Source organism: Bos taurus, chromosome 13 (assembly GCF_002263795.3).
Source record: "Bos taurus isolate L1 Dominette 01449 registration number 42190680 breed Hereford chromosome 13, ARS-UCD2.0, whole genome shotgun sequence".
NCBI lineage: Eukaryota > Metazoa > Chordata > Mammalia > Artiodactyla > Bovidae > Bos > Bos taurus.
Window position 1 is genome coordinate 25,405,752 of NC_037340.1, and position 16,850 is coordinate 25,422,601.

The window sequence follows — 16,850 nt, forward strand, 5'->3', positions numbered from 1 at the left end:
TAACCTCTTCCTGGGCTATTCATCTTCTCTTCCATAAATCAAATGTTTCTTAAAATTCTTCTCCTCTATCGTGAAGTGCTAGCCTAGTACTTAACTTCTGTGTTTCTAATTTTGGTTTCTTGCCCAAATGCTTATTACCTCTGCTTCACCAGTTGTCTGAACAGTCAAATCTCAGGGTCCCAAAACAGATACATTCATGAGGCTTAGTTACATTTCATGCAGAGTCTTGACTATATAGACTAAGATGCCATTGTGAGCTTACATGACACCTGTGAACAAGTCACCCTTGATAAAGTTACTGCACTTGCTTTGATCCCTGCCTTCATTTTTCTAGCTCAGCACCAAAAATGCTAGGTCATGTGAGACCTACACGTGGCATCTTTACCTTAGTGATTTTCCATCAGAGGGAAGTCATTTTCCTTTGATGAAGCAGATCCATTCTTGCTGCTAAATCTGTTTTAAAATACATATATTCCTGGGTGGCATTTGAAATATTTCACTGGGTATGACGTGGACTGACCAATCAGAACAGATGCCAGTCCTAACCCCCCAGTAAACAGGGTCAACAGAACAGCAGCCCTGCATATGCCAGTTCTTCCTCTGGGTATATTCACACTCAGGTCCTACCACAGTATGCTGACTCCCTCTTTGGAGTTAAAACCTTAAGACAAAAACTTCATTTATTTTTCTTCTTACAGCATTTTACATCTAAATTTAAAATCTGAATTTTAAATCCCACAAGACATATTGTTCCACTGTAGCAGCTGAACCTATTGCACCTGTCTGGGGCCCGATGGGGATGAGGGGAGGTTAAACACAAGGTGTTTGGTGGCTGACGCGCTTAGGATCCTGTGCCGTATTTCCCTGTGATTAACACTGACTTTGTTGTCTCTCTGTTACTCCTTGGATGTGTACACACACTCTTTCCATTTCCAGCTGGGCAGTAGGGTTGATCTAGGTTGTCCCTGGTGGGGCCTGGGTTCTTGTGCTTCATTATGTTGTCGTTGCTTTAAACCCAGCCTCCTTCTTGGGATCAAGTCCCAGTCTGCTTCTGATCACCTCTTCCTCTTGGGCTTCTGCAGCCAGAAGAAAGGCCAGCATGGCCCTGGAAGCGAAGGCGGGGCTAGTGTGAGGGCTGTGGACGGGGCCCGGGGCTACCGCTACACCCCCAGCAGGGAGCGCATTCTCCATAGCTGGTCCTCTCCACTGGGCTCTTACCTTCGGAACCTTGGTGGGAACCTCAGAAACACATCTTCCCTCTAAATCAGAGCACGCAGCGACTCAGAGCTGAAGCATGAGGGCACAGTCACCACTTCAGCCTCGAGCATCTGTTTTCTGTATGTTTAGATGACATGTTGGAGGCACTGTCACTCTGAATGGGGATTTGATCATCTTGGGTATGATTAGTTTGAAGGTTATTTTGACACTTTGCTTGGCAAGTACAAGTACAAACTGCAAGTATGTTTTCAAAGCTATGATTTGACCAGGGAAAAATAATGGTTTGGGGTTTTTTTTAACCTCAAAGTACCACACCCAACCAATGCAGAGCCCTTATAGACGATCCCCATACAAGAAGCATAGCTAAGACTGAAATAACCATCTGGCAGAGATGTGAAAACTTTCCTGGTCTAGTTCCTTGGTTTATAAGCAAGAAACCTGAGGCCCAGGGAAGTGAGATGACTTGCCTAAAATAACACAGTTAAGTGGCAGATCCGAGCCAGAATCAAAATCTGCCTGCTGATATACTGTGCTTTCTACAACGCCACCCCACTCCTCAGGTTTTAGAGTCGGCTAAGCGCACAGTCAGATGGTGAAAAGAGGACGTGCTGGTCCAGAATCAGTCCCTTTATATTCTCTTAACTACTCCCCCTACCAACATTTGAAATCCTTGAAGCATTTTGCTAATTGAGATTTTCATCTTGTGCAAACACAGGGCATTTTTGGAAGTTGGAGAACCAAGCAACCCAAGGTAAACAGAGCTGTAGGCTTTGGACTGGTGTGTAACAAATGTGCTTGGCCCGCATGTTTTCGAAGTGTAATTAAAGGAACACTCTAGTTGTAGTCCACTTTGGGGGCGGGGGTGTGGTTTTGTGGAGTAACATGTCCTACACTATTCTACCAGAATTTGGAATTTTTCCATGAAGACGTACGGAAATCTGATGTTGAATATGAAAATGGCCCCCCCGTGGAATCCCGGAAGGTGAGTTCACCAGATATGTGTTCCAACTGATACCATGCAGATTGAATCCCTTCCCTCCAGATCCATTCTGATCACTCTGTGTGGTTTTCCCCTTCCACTCTTCCTCTCAGGTTTCCCCAGGGGCTCTCACACCTAGTGACCATCCTAAGTGGGAAAGAGAAATGGAGAATAGTATTTCTGATGCAGCAAGAACAGCAGAATACAAAACTGACATCTCAATGAAGGAAAGTTCCCTCTCCACTAAGAGTTTACTTAGAGACAGTAAAAACCATTCCCAGAAAAATGTGTCTAAAGTCAATTCTAGTTTCTCTGGTGTTAGTTCATTCGAATGTGAAATCAACAAAGGACCTAAAAAGTCCGGGCTGCAGTATCCTGCATCTGATGCTGAGAATCAGAAGATGAATTATGGGAAGACAAAGGGGGTGAATCAGCAAGGACAAGAAGATTCAGAGAAGGGTCACCCTCCCGCTCCCACTAGATCAACCGAATTGACCACTCGTGATGTCAAAACTCCAGACCAAGAGGTTCCCATGACAGAGTTTGGCCAAGTTGTCCTAAGACCAAAGGGAGCTAAGCATGCTAACACGATCCCTAGTGAGGATGGGGAGTCCACACCAAGTTCTCCCAGTGAGGAGAAGGCAACCACCGACAATATTGCCTTCATGATCACCAAAACCGCAGTCCAGGCTCTCTCCAGCGGGGAGGTCCGCGATATAGTGAGCCGACAGGGGGAAGATGTTCAGACGGTTAACATTGATGCCAAAAAAGAGCCACTGTCCCAGCAGGAAGGCACTGAAAGTGAAGAGCCCGTGGTGTGCCTGGACAAGAAGCCCGTGATCATCATCTTTGATGAGCCCATGGACATCCGGGCTGCATACAAGAGACTTTCAACCATATTTGAGGAGTGTGACGAGGAACTGGAGAGAATGATGAGGGAAGAAAAGATAGAGGAAGAGGAAGAGGAGGAGACTGGAGACCCTGTGGTCCAGAATGACACTCCCCAAAAGTTTCCTAAGGAGGGGGCTTTGGGCAGCCCTCGAGCAGGGCAGGAGGCCAAGAGTAAATTGCAGCCACATTTCCTTTCAGTGGAGACAGGAGTGTCAGGAGGACAGGAAGTGAATAAAACCGAGCAGATCAAGTTCAACCCAACCAATTCTCCAAGCTCAGAAAGCCAGGGTGATGTGACCGATGACCAATTTGAAAGCCCCAAGAAAAAGTTCAAGTTCAAGTTTCCAAAGAAGCAGCTTGCGGCTCTCACGCAAGCCATTCGCACAGGCACGAAGACTGGGAAGAAGACATTACAGGTGGTGGTCTACGAAGAGGAGGAAGAGGATGGCACGCTGAAACAGCACAAGGAAGCCAAGCGATTCGAGATCAGTAGGTCTCCATCCGAAGACACCCCTAAAAGCCTGTTCAGGAGACTAGAGCAGCCCAGTCCGGAGAGTAGTGCTCCGGTTTCGAGAACTGATGAAATCAGAAAAAATACCTACAGGACGTTGGACAGCCTGGAGCAGACCATCAAACAGCTGGAAAACACCATCAGTGAGATGAGCCCCAAAGCCCTAGTTGAGGCCGCGTGTTCTTCCCACAGAGATTCTGTTGCAAGTTCATCCCAGACGGCCCAGGAGGCCGGTCCCCCGTCCTTGCTAGTCCTGGATGAAGCATCCACTGCCTTAGAGCCCCCCTCATCTATACCTTCAGCTTCACGTAAGGTATCTTGGTCTGATGGAAAAATGAAAAGAGCCAGCTGCTTTCTTAAATCTGCCATAATCACCATTAGCAAAAGGTGTCTTGTGATTGACTCGCTTCCTTTCAGGTGGCTCGTTTTGTTTTGTTGTCTGTTCACCATGACCCCTTTCTCTCACACTTCTTCCCCCACCTTCAAAACAACAACAACTAGGTGTCTAACAGCTACTCGATTTCTGTTTTTACCTCTGTTGCTGACTGGTGTTGGGAAAACCCCAAGGACGCTGGGCCAGCTATTTGCCGTTGAAGTGATTGCTCTGATACTCACATTAAAATCCGTTTGATCAGTAGTGGGGCAGTTTCATTGTTTGATTCTCCGAATTAACCCCAGTGGTGTCTCCTGATGTCCGTCTCCTAGATCTGTCCTGCATGTAGGGCTGTGGCTTCTCACATTGAGCTTCTCTGCACACAGTGGGGTGGCCTCGGATGAGCCACTCACACCGTCCTTTCTCTCCCTCCTCTTGCCGCTCCTCCCACAGGGCTCCACCGGGACCCCTCAGACGAGCAGGATGCCAGTCCCCATGAGTTCCAAGAACAGACCCGGAAGCCTGGACAAGCCTGGCAAGCAGTCCAAACTGCAGGACCCCCGCCAGTACCGCCAGGTAGTTCTACCTTAAGCCCGCTTTTGGATGGACACTCTTGCGCTTAAGAAGCAAGTCACTGACTTAGTTTATACCAAATATTGCACTTTTTCTTTGTTAAGATACGGTTTATCTAGCCATCCTGGATCTGGGGGCATGAAGAGAGAGTCTCAAAGCCTTTGTTGAACTTCTCACCACGCTTTTGCATGCTCGCAATAAAACATCTTTCACTGTGTGACTCCAAAGTTGACCTGTAAAAACGAGGTGGCAGGCCAGGTGGCTTTCCCTGGGGGAGTGTAGGGGTTCATCAGAACACCTGGGGAAACCGAGAGAAAAGGCTGCCCTGAAAGTCACCAGGACTAACGTGTGTGTTGACTGCATCGCACTAGAGGCCCATTAACCATCATGATGCCCCGCCCCCACCCCAGTAACAGCCCCGCATGGCCCCCTGCCCCCTGAACCCAGAGGTGGGAGGAGAATGATGTGCCTGTTCTCACAAGCGCTCTTCTTCTCTCTTCCCTGTTCTCTACATCCTCCGCCCGGCACTTGGGGGGTTTCTACCAGGCCCAGTACAGCATGACAAGAGTTAGCTCAGGCCTCGAACTGGTTTAAGTTTGGTTTGGTGTCTTTGATTTAATGATCCTCAGAAGGGCTGTGTTGCCAGAGCCTGTGGACTGATGGTGTTACCAGCTTTCTGACAAACTGTCTCCCGCCATCTTTGTTTGCAGGCTAATGGAAGTGCTAAGAAAGCTGGTGGGGACTGTAAGCCTACTTTCCCCTCCTTACCTGCTTCTAAGATTCCAGCCCTTTCTCCCAGCTCTGGGAAAAGCGGTTCTCTGCCTTCTTCTAGTGGTGACGGCCCTAACTTCCCTAATCCGCCTGCTACTAAACCATCGGTTCCTTCTAACCCTCTCAGCCCCCAAACAGGACGACCTGCTCCCTCCGCCTCCCTGATCCCCTCTGTCTCTAATGGCTCCTTAAAGTTTCAGAGCCCCACTCATACAGGGAAAGGTCACCATCTCTCATTCTCACTGCAGACTCAAAATGGCCGAGCAGCCCCTCCTTCCTTCTCCTCCTCCCCCCCGTCCCCTGCCTCCCCCACTTCACTGAATCAAGGTGCAAAGAGCATCAGGAGCAGCCACACTCCTGGCCTCACCAGCTACAAGGCACAGAATGGAAGTTCAAGCAAAGCCACCCCATCCACAGCAAAGGAAACCTCTTAAAGGCCAAATCCAATTAAACACAAGTTGGAGTTACAATTAAGAAAAAAAAAATTTTTTTTTTAACAGTCTTACTGTTTTCACAAGAGAATGTAACATATTGCTGTACTGTTTGAGGCTTAATGCTAAGTATGTGCTAAATACTGAATTAATAGACTTCAGTAAAGCTTTTTTTTTTTTTTTTTTATACTTTGTTGCTGTTCTAATTACATAGTGTTTACTGTCTCTATTCAGTACCTGTTAAATGAAGCATGTGTTACCAAAAAAGAGAGTATGGCGAGAGAGAAGGGTGTGTGTGAGACAGGAAAATAAAAAATGTATTAAGCATGTAAAACATGTATGATTCCAGAATTTTAGTATGTTTTGTATAAAAATATTTTTCATTACGGAGACTAGAAGTGAACAGAGAAATACACAAGTGTGACTATACAAATTGTAAAACAGATACTATTATATTTCCTTTTATTTTAGTGTTATTTAGCTTTATTACAGATTTCTATTTTTGTCAAAACTTCATGGTTCCTTTCGAGATCTTTTTTGCCAAAACATTTTGATACTATAGCATTGTACATTTGAAAGTAGTGTGCTAGACAGGAAGCCAGTGAACTTCTACACAAGCCGACACAGAGGCCCGTGTAGAAGGCAATTATCAACCCTACTGCACTGCCATGAAAATTATGTATAATAATTTGCCAGCCCAAGCAAGCTAGTTCTGCTTTTCTTTCTTTCTTTTCAACATACTGGGATTCTCTAGTTGTTTTCTTTGCAGTATCTCAGTCCTCCCTTTGTTTTCTGAGACCTGGGAACCCACACCACGGCATTGTGGATTTTAAAATGTACACTTCTGTACGGTTCTGTAAACTCATCAATTTTTGTAAATATATAAATAGATGCCAAAAATACTGTATGTGACAGCACATAGAGTAGTTTTCCCACACCAAAGTTCATTTTTATGCATGCTTTAAACATCTATCTTGGGATGGGCAGAAATGGGACTTGCCGGACATTTTTAAAAAGCAACAAGTTTGCACAGCTAGAGTGTTTTTGTAAATAAGTGTATTTGTATAACACAGTCATGTAATATACAGAACTATAAGCAGAGACTTTGCAAAACTAAATAAAGGGCTGCATGCTTACTATTTTTTGTACCTTGTCCCTATAACTACTTACTAGTCAAAGAACAAACATAACTGTTACCAAGTTAAATGCTTTTGGCTTTGAGGGCATGATAAGAAAACATGTAACCAGATGCAGGCGGGTTTTCTGAAAGCTCTGGGGCGGTGCATTCTGAGAAATTCATTACAAATATAGTGCCTTCCCATGAAACCTCCGACCTTCTTCGTGGCTCAGCAAGGTTTAGCTGACAGCAAGCAAACTAGATAGAGTTTCTACCACCCTCCTTTACCAGACAGGCTCTTACTAACTTTTGTTTCTTCATCTCCAGTAGAAGTAAAGTAGAAATAAAATGCCTTGATCACTAAGATTTTGGGTTTTTTTTTTTTTGAGTTCTCAATTTTAAAACAGATCATTGGTCTACAGGGAAATATTCTAACATTACCCTATTATGTATTCATTTTAAATATCAGCAGAAAAGCTAGTGAAAATACCAAGATAATGAACTAACTACAAGAAATCTCAGGGACTTGCTTATCATTATTTTTTGACCCTCCAGCCCCAATATTTAACTTGATTTGGTGCTAAATAAAGATGTTACTATTGCTTCAGCACCTGATTATGAATGTTCTCAGACTTCAGGTTTACTGAGCTGGGATGCCTTCACCAGAAATGTTAGTACATCTCTATTCAAAGTAGTAATTGTAATCACGTTTCAGGGCACACTCAGGGAAGGTGTCTTCTGTCCGCTTTTAATGCAGCATAGCTGACACGATGTAACGTCGCTGCGTACGGCGCGCGGCGTAATGATCTGACCCACACATGTCACGAGATGACGGCCACAAGTTTAGTGTCCAGAGAGGACATGCAGAGGACCAAGAGGCACGTGAACAGATGCTCAGCGTCAGTAACCGTTAGAGAAATGCAAAGCAGAACTACAGTGACACGCACCTCACCATGGTCAGAATGGCCGTCACCAAAAAGGCTACAAATAACAAACGCTGCAGAGCAGGTGGAGCAAAGGGAACCCTCTCACACGGTTGGTGGGGATGTAAACTGGTGCAGCCACTATGGAAAACAGTACAGCGTTCCCTCAGAAAACTAAAAATAGAATTATCATAAGATCCAGCAACCCCACTCCTGGGCACATACCCAGAAAAAATTATAATTTGCAAAGATCCATGCACCCCTATGTGCATAGCAGCACTATCGACAAAAGCCAAAGCATGGAAACAACCTAAGCGTTCACTGACAGAATAAAGCAGGACAATGGACTATGACTCAGTCATCAAGAAGAATGGAATGTCATTCGCAGCAACATGGGTGGACCTAGAGACTGTCGTACTAAGTGAAACACAAATGCCATGTAATGTCACATATATGTGGAATCTACAACATAACAGAAATGAACATACCTACGGAAAAACAGACGCACAGACACAGAACAGACTTGTGGTTGCCAAGGGAGAGGGATGAATGGGGAGCTTGGGATTTGCAGAGGCAAACTATTATATATAGGATCCATAAACAGGGTCCTTCTTTAGAGCACAGGGAATGATATCCAATAGCCTGTGACAAACCATAATGGAAAAGGGTAAGAAAATGCGTATGTATATGTGTAACTGAGTCACTTTGCTGTACAACAGAAATTAACAATACTGTAAGTCAACTTCAATAAATTTTTTTATAAATAAAAAAATAAGTTTAGTGAACATCATCTCATACAGATAAAAAATTAAAGCAATAGAAAAGAAAGTCATTATCTATACTTTTTAAGTATAAAGACCTCCAACATTTTAATCATGTCCCATGATCTCAACAACTACATTATATAAATTATAATGTATATGTTACAATGTATATTTAAAATACATACACAAGCTAGCTGTTTATGTCAGCTTATTTGCTCTTGTGTATGGACAAGCTGAGAATTCTTTGTGAGCAGCTAAACACAACTTCCAGTTGAAACTTCAGACTTCCCGGAGCCCTAGCCAGGATGCATAGGTGGATGGTCAGTGTCAACTAGTATAGCAAAGGCTGAAGCATGCTCACCATGTCAGGGAAAGCTCAGCATGGCTCCAGGCTTGACCTTGACTGAGACCCAGGCAAGCGCTGCCTGCCTGCTCAGGAAGTTAGAGAGGAAACTACCACACCTGGAGGAATTGAACCCAGGTGCCCAGAGCTCCCTTCACAAAAGGGCACCTTGGTTCCTTTGAGGGAATGATGTCAGGTAGGGTGAGCTCTCAGATTTTGTTAAACCACTACTAACATATTCTCAGTTCAGTCTCACAGTCATGTCTGACTCTTTGCAACCCCATTGACTGCAGCACCCCAGGCCTCCCTGTCCATCACCAACTCCCAGAGCCTACTCAAACTCATGTCCATCATGTCGGTGATGCCATCCAACCATCTCATCCTCTGTCATCCCCTTCTCCTCCTGCCTTCAATCTTTCCCAGCATCAGGGTCTTTTCCAATGAGTCAGTTCTTCACATCGGGTGGCCAAAGTACTGGAGTTTCAGCTTCAGCATCAGTCCTTCCAATGAATATTCAGGACTGATTTCCTTTAGGATGGACAGGTTGGATCTCCTTGCAGTCCAAGGGACTCTCAAGAGTCTTCTCCAACACCATAGTTCAAAAGCATCAATTCTTCGGTGCACAGCTTTCTTCACAGTCCAACTCTCACATCCATACATGACTACTGGAAAAACCATAGCTTTGACTAGATGGATCTTTGTTGGCAATGTCTCTGCTTTTTAATATGCTGTCTAGGTTGGTCATAGCTTTTCTTCCAAGGAGCAAGTGTCTTTTAAATTCATGGCTGCCCTCACCATCTGCAGTGATTCTGGAGCCCCAAAAAGTAGTCTGTCACTGTTTGCATTGTTTCCCCAACTATTTGCTATAAAGTGATGGGACCGAATGCCATGATCTTACGTTTTTTTTTTTAAGCTCATCATTCAACCAACTGGCTGCAACCTGAAAAAAGATTCTTAGAAATAAACCATGGGGGCTTCTCAGATTCTGTCAATAACCAATCGGTCAACCAGGTCACTTGCTGGCTATGCAACCTGGAGCTTGTCTTGGCTTCCTCGTCTCTTAATAGAAGATAGTAGTGGAGTCTACCTCACAGGGAGACTGCTGAGGTTAAACGTGGCGTAGTAATGAAAACTCTTAAGACAGAGCCTGACACACAGCACATTCAATAGAGATTAGTTAGGGCGGGTGTCCTTGTCACTGCTACAATTATGCCTGGGTACTTCCCTTAAAAGCTGTTGGTCTGGCTGCGGTGGGGGGGTGGGTGGCACAAAAGTGGGCAGGCAGGGAGTAAGCCACGTCTCACTGTGGCTGGAGGAGTCTAGAAGAGTGACCATGCGATGGCAGTGAGGGCACTGAGCCCTCGCTGGTACAATACAGAACTTTTAATAGTGTCTCAGCACTAAAGAGGCTGCTTTTATTTTAATGCTGCTTGAGGCTGAACTTCTTTCCAAAATAAACACAGATTTCTAAACAGACTAGAAGCCAAGCCAAGGCCCTCCAATTGTGGTTATAGAAAAGCAGTCCTTGGTGAGAGACCTATTTTGCATTTTTTTCAAGCCTGGGAGGAAGTGTCCCTAAATCACCCCACCCAGATGCCTTGGTGGTGAGAAGTGCTGGTGGCCATCCCTGAGCCGAATCCCATGAGGAACAGGGGACACAGCTACTAACGGGGGCCCAGAGCAGGCGTGGCCACGCCCCCGGCCAGAGTCATCTCAGATGGCCTCCACCGCCTGCCCTGTGACCAGAAGGAACTGTCTCCCCTCTTCGTGTTCTGTAAATGAGAGCATTTGAGAACAACCAGGAAACCCTTCTGGAGGGAGTCAAGGAATGAAAACTGCCTCAACCCAAAATTCAAAAGTTAATTCTGCAAAAGTAACCAGGGGATATCATCCAGGAAAACACACCACTCAACCACACTCCTGAGGGGAGACTGTCCAAAAGGAGGAGATGGTCACAAGAGTACTTTGGGGGACAGAATCCCAGACTCTGCCAGGGCTCTTGGCCCTCTAGCTCCAGAGCCACTTTAGAGACAAGCGCACCCTGGAGGAAGGAAGGTCAAGACACACTGCACACGCTCCACCAAGAAGGTAGTGGAGCTCATGGTGGAAACCTTAGATTTACACAAAATGCTGAATTGGTTAAATGCCCTTGCATGTATGGGTGTGTGTGTGTGTTTAATCCTCAGGTCTGTAGTCACATCAACAAAAACTGCCATCTGTCCCCTATCACGAGCCAGGTTATGGGCTAAAGTGAAGTGAAGTTGCTCAGTCATGTCCGACTTTGCGACCCTGTGGACTATAGCCTACCAGGCTCCTCTGTCCATGAGATTCTCCAGGCCAGGAACTGGAGCGGGTTGCCATTTCCTTCTCCAGGGTATCTTCCCAACCCAGGGATCGAACCCGGGTCTTCTGCATTGCAGGAAGACACTTTACCATCTGAGCCACCAGGGAAGCCCAAAGTGCTTCGCGTATATTGGCTCTTAATTGCTCAAAAGTGTGTGAGATACTTCCTGCCCTTATCCTCCTCCCATACTGCTGCAGACCCAGGCTGGTAAGAGACAGAAAGTACAGGTCAGCCGTCTGGGATGAGGCCTAGATGATAAGCACTTGACCATTCAGATCAGAGTAGGCAGTTTTTCATTCCTGGACCAAACGGAGCATCATTCAGGAAGTCGTCCATTTAGGGATTACTGGATGACAGATTTTGCCTGCCTCAGTCAGTCCTAAAGGAAATCAACCCTGAATATTCATTGGAAGGACTGATGCTAAAGCTGAAGCTCGAATACTTTGGCCACCTGATGCAAAGAGCTGACTCATTGGAAAAGACCCTGATGCTGGGAAAGATTGAAGGCAGGAAGAGAGGATGAGACAGTTGGAGGGCATCATCAACTCAACGGATATGAGTTTGAGCAAACTCTGGGAAACAGTGAAGGACAGGGAAATCTAGCATTCTACAGTCCACAGGGTTGCAAAGAGTCGGACATGACTGAGCAACTGAACACCACGACCTTGAAACCCTAATGGCAGAAAGCAAAGAGGAACTAAAGAGCATCTTGATGAAGAACTGATGCTTTTGAACTGTGATTCTGGAGAAGACTCTTGAGAGTCCCTTGGACAGCACAGAGATCAAACCAGTCAATCCTAAAGGAAATCAACCCTGAATATTCACTGGAAGGACTGATGCTGAAGCTGAAGCTCCAGTACTCTGGCCACCTGATGTGGGGAGCCAACCTACTGGAAGTGATACTGGGAAAGATTGAGGGCAGGAAGAGATGGGAGCAACAGAGGATGAGAAAGGAATGACAAGTGACAGAGGATGAGAAGGGAGCATCATAGACTCAAGGGACATAAGTTTGAGGAAACTCTGGGAGATAGTGAAGGACAGGGAAGTCTGGGGTGCAGCAGTCCATGGGGCTGCAAAGAGTCGGACACGACTGAGCGGCTGAACACCACCACCTTCAAAAGAAGGGGTAGGCAGAGAAGTGCTCAAGTCAGGGAATTAATAGTCTCATCCTACATCCCTGGAGGGCAGGTGAAGGTGGTAGATAACTCAGATCATGACTCGTTTTTTCCTTGAGCCCCAGGAGGACTTAAACCCAAAGGGCATGGGGCAAGGATAGCAGAGAAACCCAGCCAGCTGACATAAAGGTCCCACCCCTCCTGAACAGGCCACATACCCTTTCACCACGCCCAGGCCGGGCCACGCCCCACCCCTATGGCCACGCCTTCTAGACCACTCCTTTATCGCAGCTCACAATCTTCCCCATACCGGTAGAACTGCCCCTTTTCCGGTCCTGGGGGTAAGAGGCTCCCAATTGCCTTCTAAAAGGCATTTCTTGAGCATTTGTTTCCTGAGGCTTCCCAGGCCCAGATGTGAGTGGGCATTTTGGCCCCTCAGCGAGCTTCTGAAATGATTCTTGCTTTTAAATTACAAATGTTTTAACAATAAATGCTGGAGAGGGTGTGGAGAAAAGGGAACACTCTTACACTGTTGGTGGGAATGCAAACTAGTACAGCCACTATGGAGAACAGTGTGGAGATTCCTGAAAAAACTGGAAATAGAACTGCCATACGACCCAGCAATCCCACTGCTGGGCATACACACCAAGGAAACCAGAATTGAAAGAGACACATGCACCCCAGTGTTCATTGCAGCACTGTTTATAATAGCCAGGACATGGAAGCAACCTAGATGTCCATCAGCGGACGAATGGATAAGAAAGCTGTGGTACATATACACAATGGAATATTACTCAGCCACTAAAAAGAATACATTTGAATCAGTTCTAATGAGGTGGATGAAACTGGAGCCTATTATACAGAGTGAAGTAAGCCAGAAAGGAAAATACCAATACAGTATCAGATCAGATCAGATCAGTCGCTCAGTCGTGTCCAACTCTTTGCGACCCCATGAATCGCAGCATGCCAGGCCTCCCTGTCCATCACCAACTCCCGGAGTTCACTCAGACTCATATCCATCGAGTCAGTGATGCCATCCAGCCATCTCATCCTCTGTCGTCCCCTTCTCCTCCTGCCCCCAATCCCTCCCAACATCAGAGTCTTTTCCAATGAGTCAACTCTTCACATGAGGTGGCCGAAGTACTGGAGTTTCAGCTTTAGCATCATTCCTTCTGAAGAAATCCCAGGGCTGATCTCCTTCAGAATGGACTGGTTGGATCTCCTTGCAGTCCAAGGGACACTCAAGAGTCTTCTCCAACACCACAGTTCAAAAGCATCAATTCTTGGGCGCTCAGCCTTCTTTACAGTCCAACTCTCACATCCATACATGACCACAGGAAAAACCATAGCCTTGACTAGACGAACCTTTGTTGGCAAAGTAATGTCTCTGCTTTTGAATATGCTATCTAGGTTGGTCATTACTTTCCTTCCAAGGAGTAAGCGTCTTTTAATTTCATGGCTACAGTCACCATCTGCAGTGATTTTGGAGCCCCCCAAAATAAAGTCTGACACTATTTCCACTGTTTCCCCATCTATTTCCCATGAAGTGGTGGGACTGGATGCCATGATCTTTGTTTCTGAATGTTGAGCTTTAAGCCAACTTTGTCACTCTCCTCTTTCACTTTCATCAAGAGGCTTTTGAGTTCCTCTTCACTTTCTGCCATAAGGGTGGTGTCATCTGCATATCTGAGGTTATTGATATTTCTCCCGGCAATCTTGATTCCAGCTTGTGTTTCTTCCAGTCCAGTGTTTCTCATGATGTACTCTGCATAGAAGTTAAATAAACAGGGTGACAATATACAGCTTTGACGAACTCCTTTTCCTATTTGGAACCAGTCTGTTGTTCCATGTCCAGTTCTAACTGTTGTTTCCTGACCTGCATACAGATTTCTCAAGAGGCAGATCAGGTGGTCTGGTATTCCCATCTCTTGAAGAATTTTCCACAGTTTGTGATCTACACAGTCAAAAGCTTTGGCATAGTCAATAAAGCAGAAATAGATGTTTTTCTGGAACTCTCTTGCTTTTTCTATGATCAGCGGATGTTGGCAATTTGATCTCTGGTTCCTCTGCCTTTTCTAAAACCAGCTTGAACATCAGGAAGTTCATGGTTCGCATATTGCTGAAGCCTGGCTTGGAGAATTTTGAGCATTACTCTACTAGCATGTGAGATGAGTGCAAATGTGCGGTAGTTTGAGCATTCTTTGGCATTGCCTTTCTTTGGGATTGGAATGAAAACTGACCTTTTCCAGTCCTGTGGCCACTGCTGAGTTTTCCAAATTTGCTGGCATATTGAGTGCAGCACTTTCACAGCATCATCTTTCAGGATTTGGAATAGCTCAACTGGAATTCCATCACCTCCACTAGCTTTGTTCATAGTGATGCTTTCTAAGGCCCACTTGACTTCACATTCTAGGATGTCTGGCTCTAGGTGAGTGATCACACCATCGTGATTATCTTGGTTGTGAAGATCTTTTTTGTACAGTTCTTCTGTGTATTCTTGCCATCTCTTCTTAATATCTTCTGCTTCTGTTAGGTCTGTACCATTTCTGCTAACACATATATATAGAATTTAGAAAGATGGTAATGATAACCCTGTATGCAAGACATCAAAAGAGACACAGATGTATAGAACAGTGTTTTGGACTCTGTGGGAGAAGGCGAGGGTGGGATGATTTGAGAGAATAGCACTGAAACATGTATAATATCATATGTGAAAAAGATCGCCAATCCAAGTTCGATGCATGAGACAGGGTGCTCAGGGCTGGTGCACTGGGATGACCCTGAGGGATGGGATGGGGAGGGAGGTGGGAGGGGGATTCAGGATGGGGAACACATGTACACCCATGGCAGATTCATGTCAATGTATGGCAAAAACCACTACAATATTGTAAAGTAATTAACCTCCAACTAAAATAAATAATTTTTTTTAAAAAATTACAAATGTTTTGTAAGAGATAAAATGATTGATGACATATCCTACCTGCTTTCCCAGCAAGACATAATACAGTGCCCTGACTAATGATAACGTAAGGAAGCTGTCACAAGCCTGCACCTGACAAGCAGAACTCAATAACAAATGCCTCCACTGCATTTGGAGACAAGCCCCGCGTTTGCTGGTATGACTCATTCCAAGAAGTGAACAACTCTGTTTAAAGCTTCAAGCAAAGCAAATCACGAGTCTTCCTCATTTTACCCGTTCCTGGAAACAGTATTGCCTATTTTAAGAATGCAGGGGCAGAAAAAAGCTTCTTATTTGTAAAACAGAATGAACCTCTAGACCCAGATCATTATAAACAGGTTTTTCACTACACAAATGTCCAGTGGGACCTTCCACGGTCCTGCTGGAGGGGACAGTTCTTCCCTAGCAGCTCACTGCAGGACACCTAGTGTCCCTGGCCTGCATCCATGAAATGCCAGTTTTGTCTCCATCACTGTGACCACCGAAAGGAAAGAAAACAACCTCAGATACCACAAAGTGCTTCTAAAGGGCATTGCTGTTTTGGCTGAGAACCACTGGCATAGAATAAGGAACACAGACTCCACAGTTGAAAAATGCAGGGCAAACTCTGAAGGGACGAGGATCCAGCAGAGAGGATCCAGGCCAGAGACACCTTCCCCACAAACTAACAGCACTCAGGGTTCATGTGTAGAGCTCAGGTCTACTTGTATGTCCTTCTGCCTTTTCTGGAATGTTCCCATGATGCCACTAATCATATTAGCATTTTTTCTCTCTTCATTCACACCTGGAAGGGCAAGTGATCAACAACAGAAGAAATCCAACCTGTAAGTCACTGCAAGGAGGAGAGCAAGGGAAGTCTTGAGATGGTCAGTGGGAACGGATTTTTCTTTTCTAAGAGCTGAGCCTCTGGGTTTAGCAAGGGGCTGCATCATTTAGAACCAGGTCCTAACCTGCTACAGACACTTCCTCTTCTCTGATTAAATGTGAAAAGATGGAGAACAGAGTGGTGGTCAGTGGGCTACACCCCAGCAGCCCAGTCTTGCATTTGGGATAACCCTGACTCACATCCTAGGTTCTCAAACACAGCTACAATCTGGGATCACGTGGAAGGCCTTAAAATGCTGAGGCCTGGGTCTTACCTGCAGAGACTCTACATCAGGGCTCAGAAGTGCTGCCTGTTCAGGGGACTGTCGAGTCTTTCCAGGTGATTCTAATGGGAAGTCAGGGCTAAGAATCACAGTCTCATACTAGGAAAACAGCAGTTCAGGAATATTAAGAATAAGCTCTCTCTTAAAAATAAATGGAATGGAAGTCCTTTAAGGTCATTAGCTGATTTTTCAGCAGAAACTGCAGGCCAGAAGGGAGGCAGGATATACTTAAGTAGCAAAAGGGAAAAACCTACAACCAAGATTATTCACCCTACCTAGCAAGGATCCCATTCAGATTCAGCAAGGATCTCACTCAGATTCATCAGAGAAATCAAAAGCTTTACAGACAAGCAAAAAGCTAAGAGAATTCATTATCACCAAATCAGCTCT

General features: G+C 45.4%; 1 protein-coding gene across 26 annotated transcripts in view; it reads left to right on the plus strand.

Annotated features, from left to right (window-relative positions):
• The window catches only part of KIAA1217, an 821,092-nt gene extending 813,864 nt beyond the window's left edge, over window positions 1-7,228 (plus strand). For 16 of the 26 annotated variants that reach the window (XM_059892822.1, XM_025000971.2, XM_025000964.2 and 13 more), the window contains 5 exons: window positions 1,934-1,969; window positions 2,123-2,200; window positions 2,311-3,912; window positions 4,426-4,548; window positions 5,256-7,228. In XM_059892822.1, the coding sequence (XP_059748805.1) occupies window positions 1,934-1,969; window positions 2,123-2,200; window positions 2,311-3,912; window positions 4,426-4,548; window positions 5,256-5,750 (2,334 nt within the window). In that variant the 3' untranslated portion in view covers window positions 5,751-7,228. Of the gene's footprint in view, window positions 1-1,933; window positions 1,970-2,122; window positions 2,201-2,310; window positions 3,913-4,425; window positions 4,773-5,255 lie in introns of those variants that run through there. The other 10 variants (XM_025000983.2, XM_025000987.2, XM_025000988.2 and 7 more) reach the window with 5 other exon arrangements.
• Window positions 7,229-16,850: the final 9,622 nt, after the last annotated feature.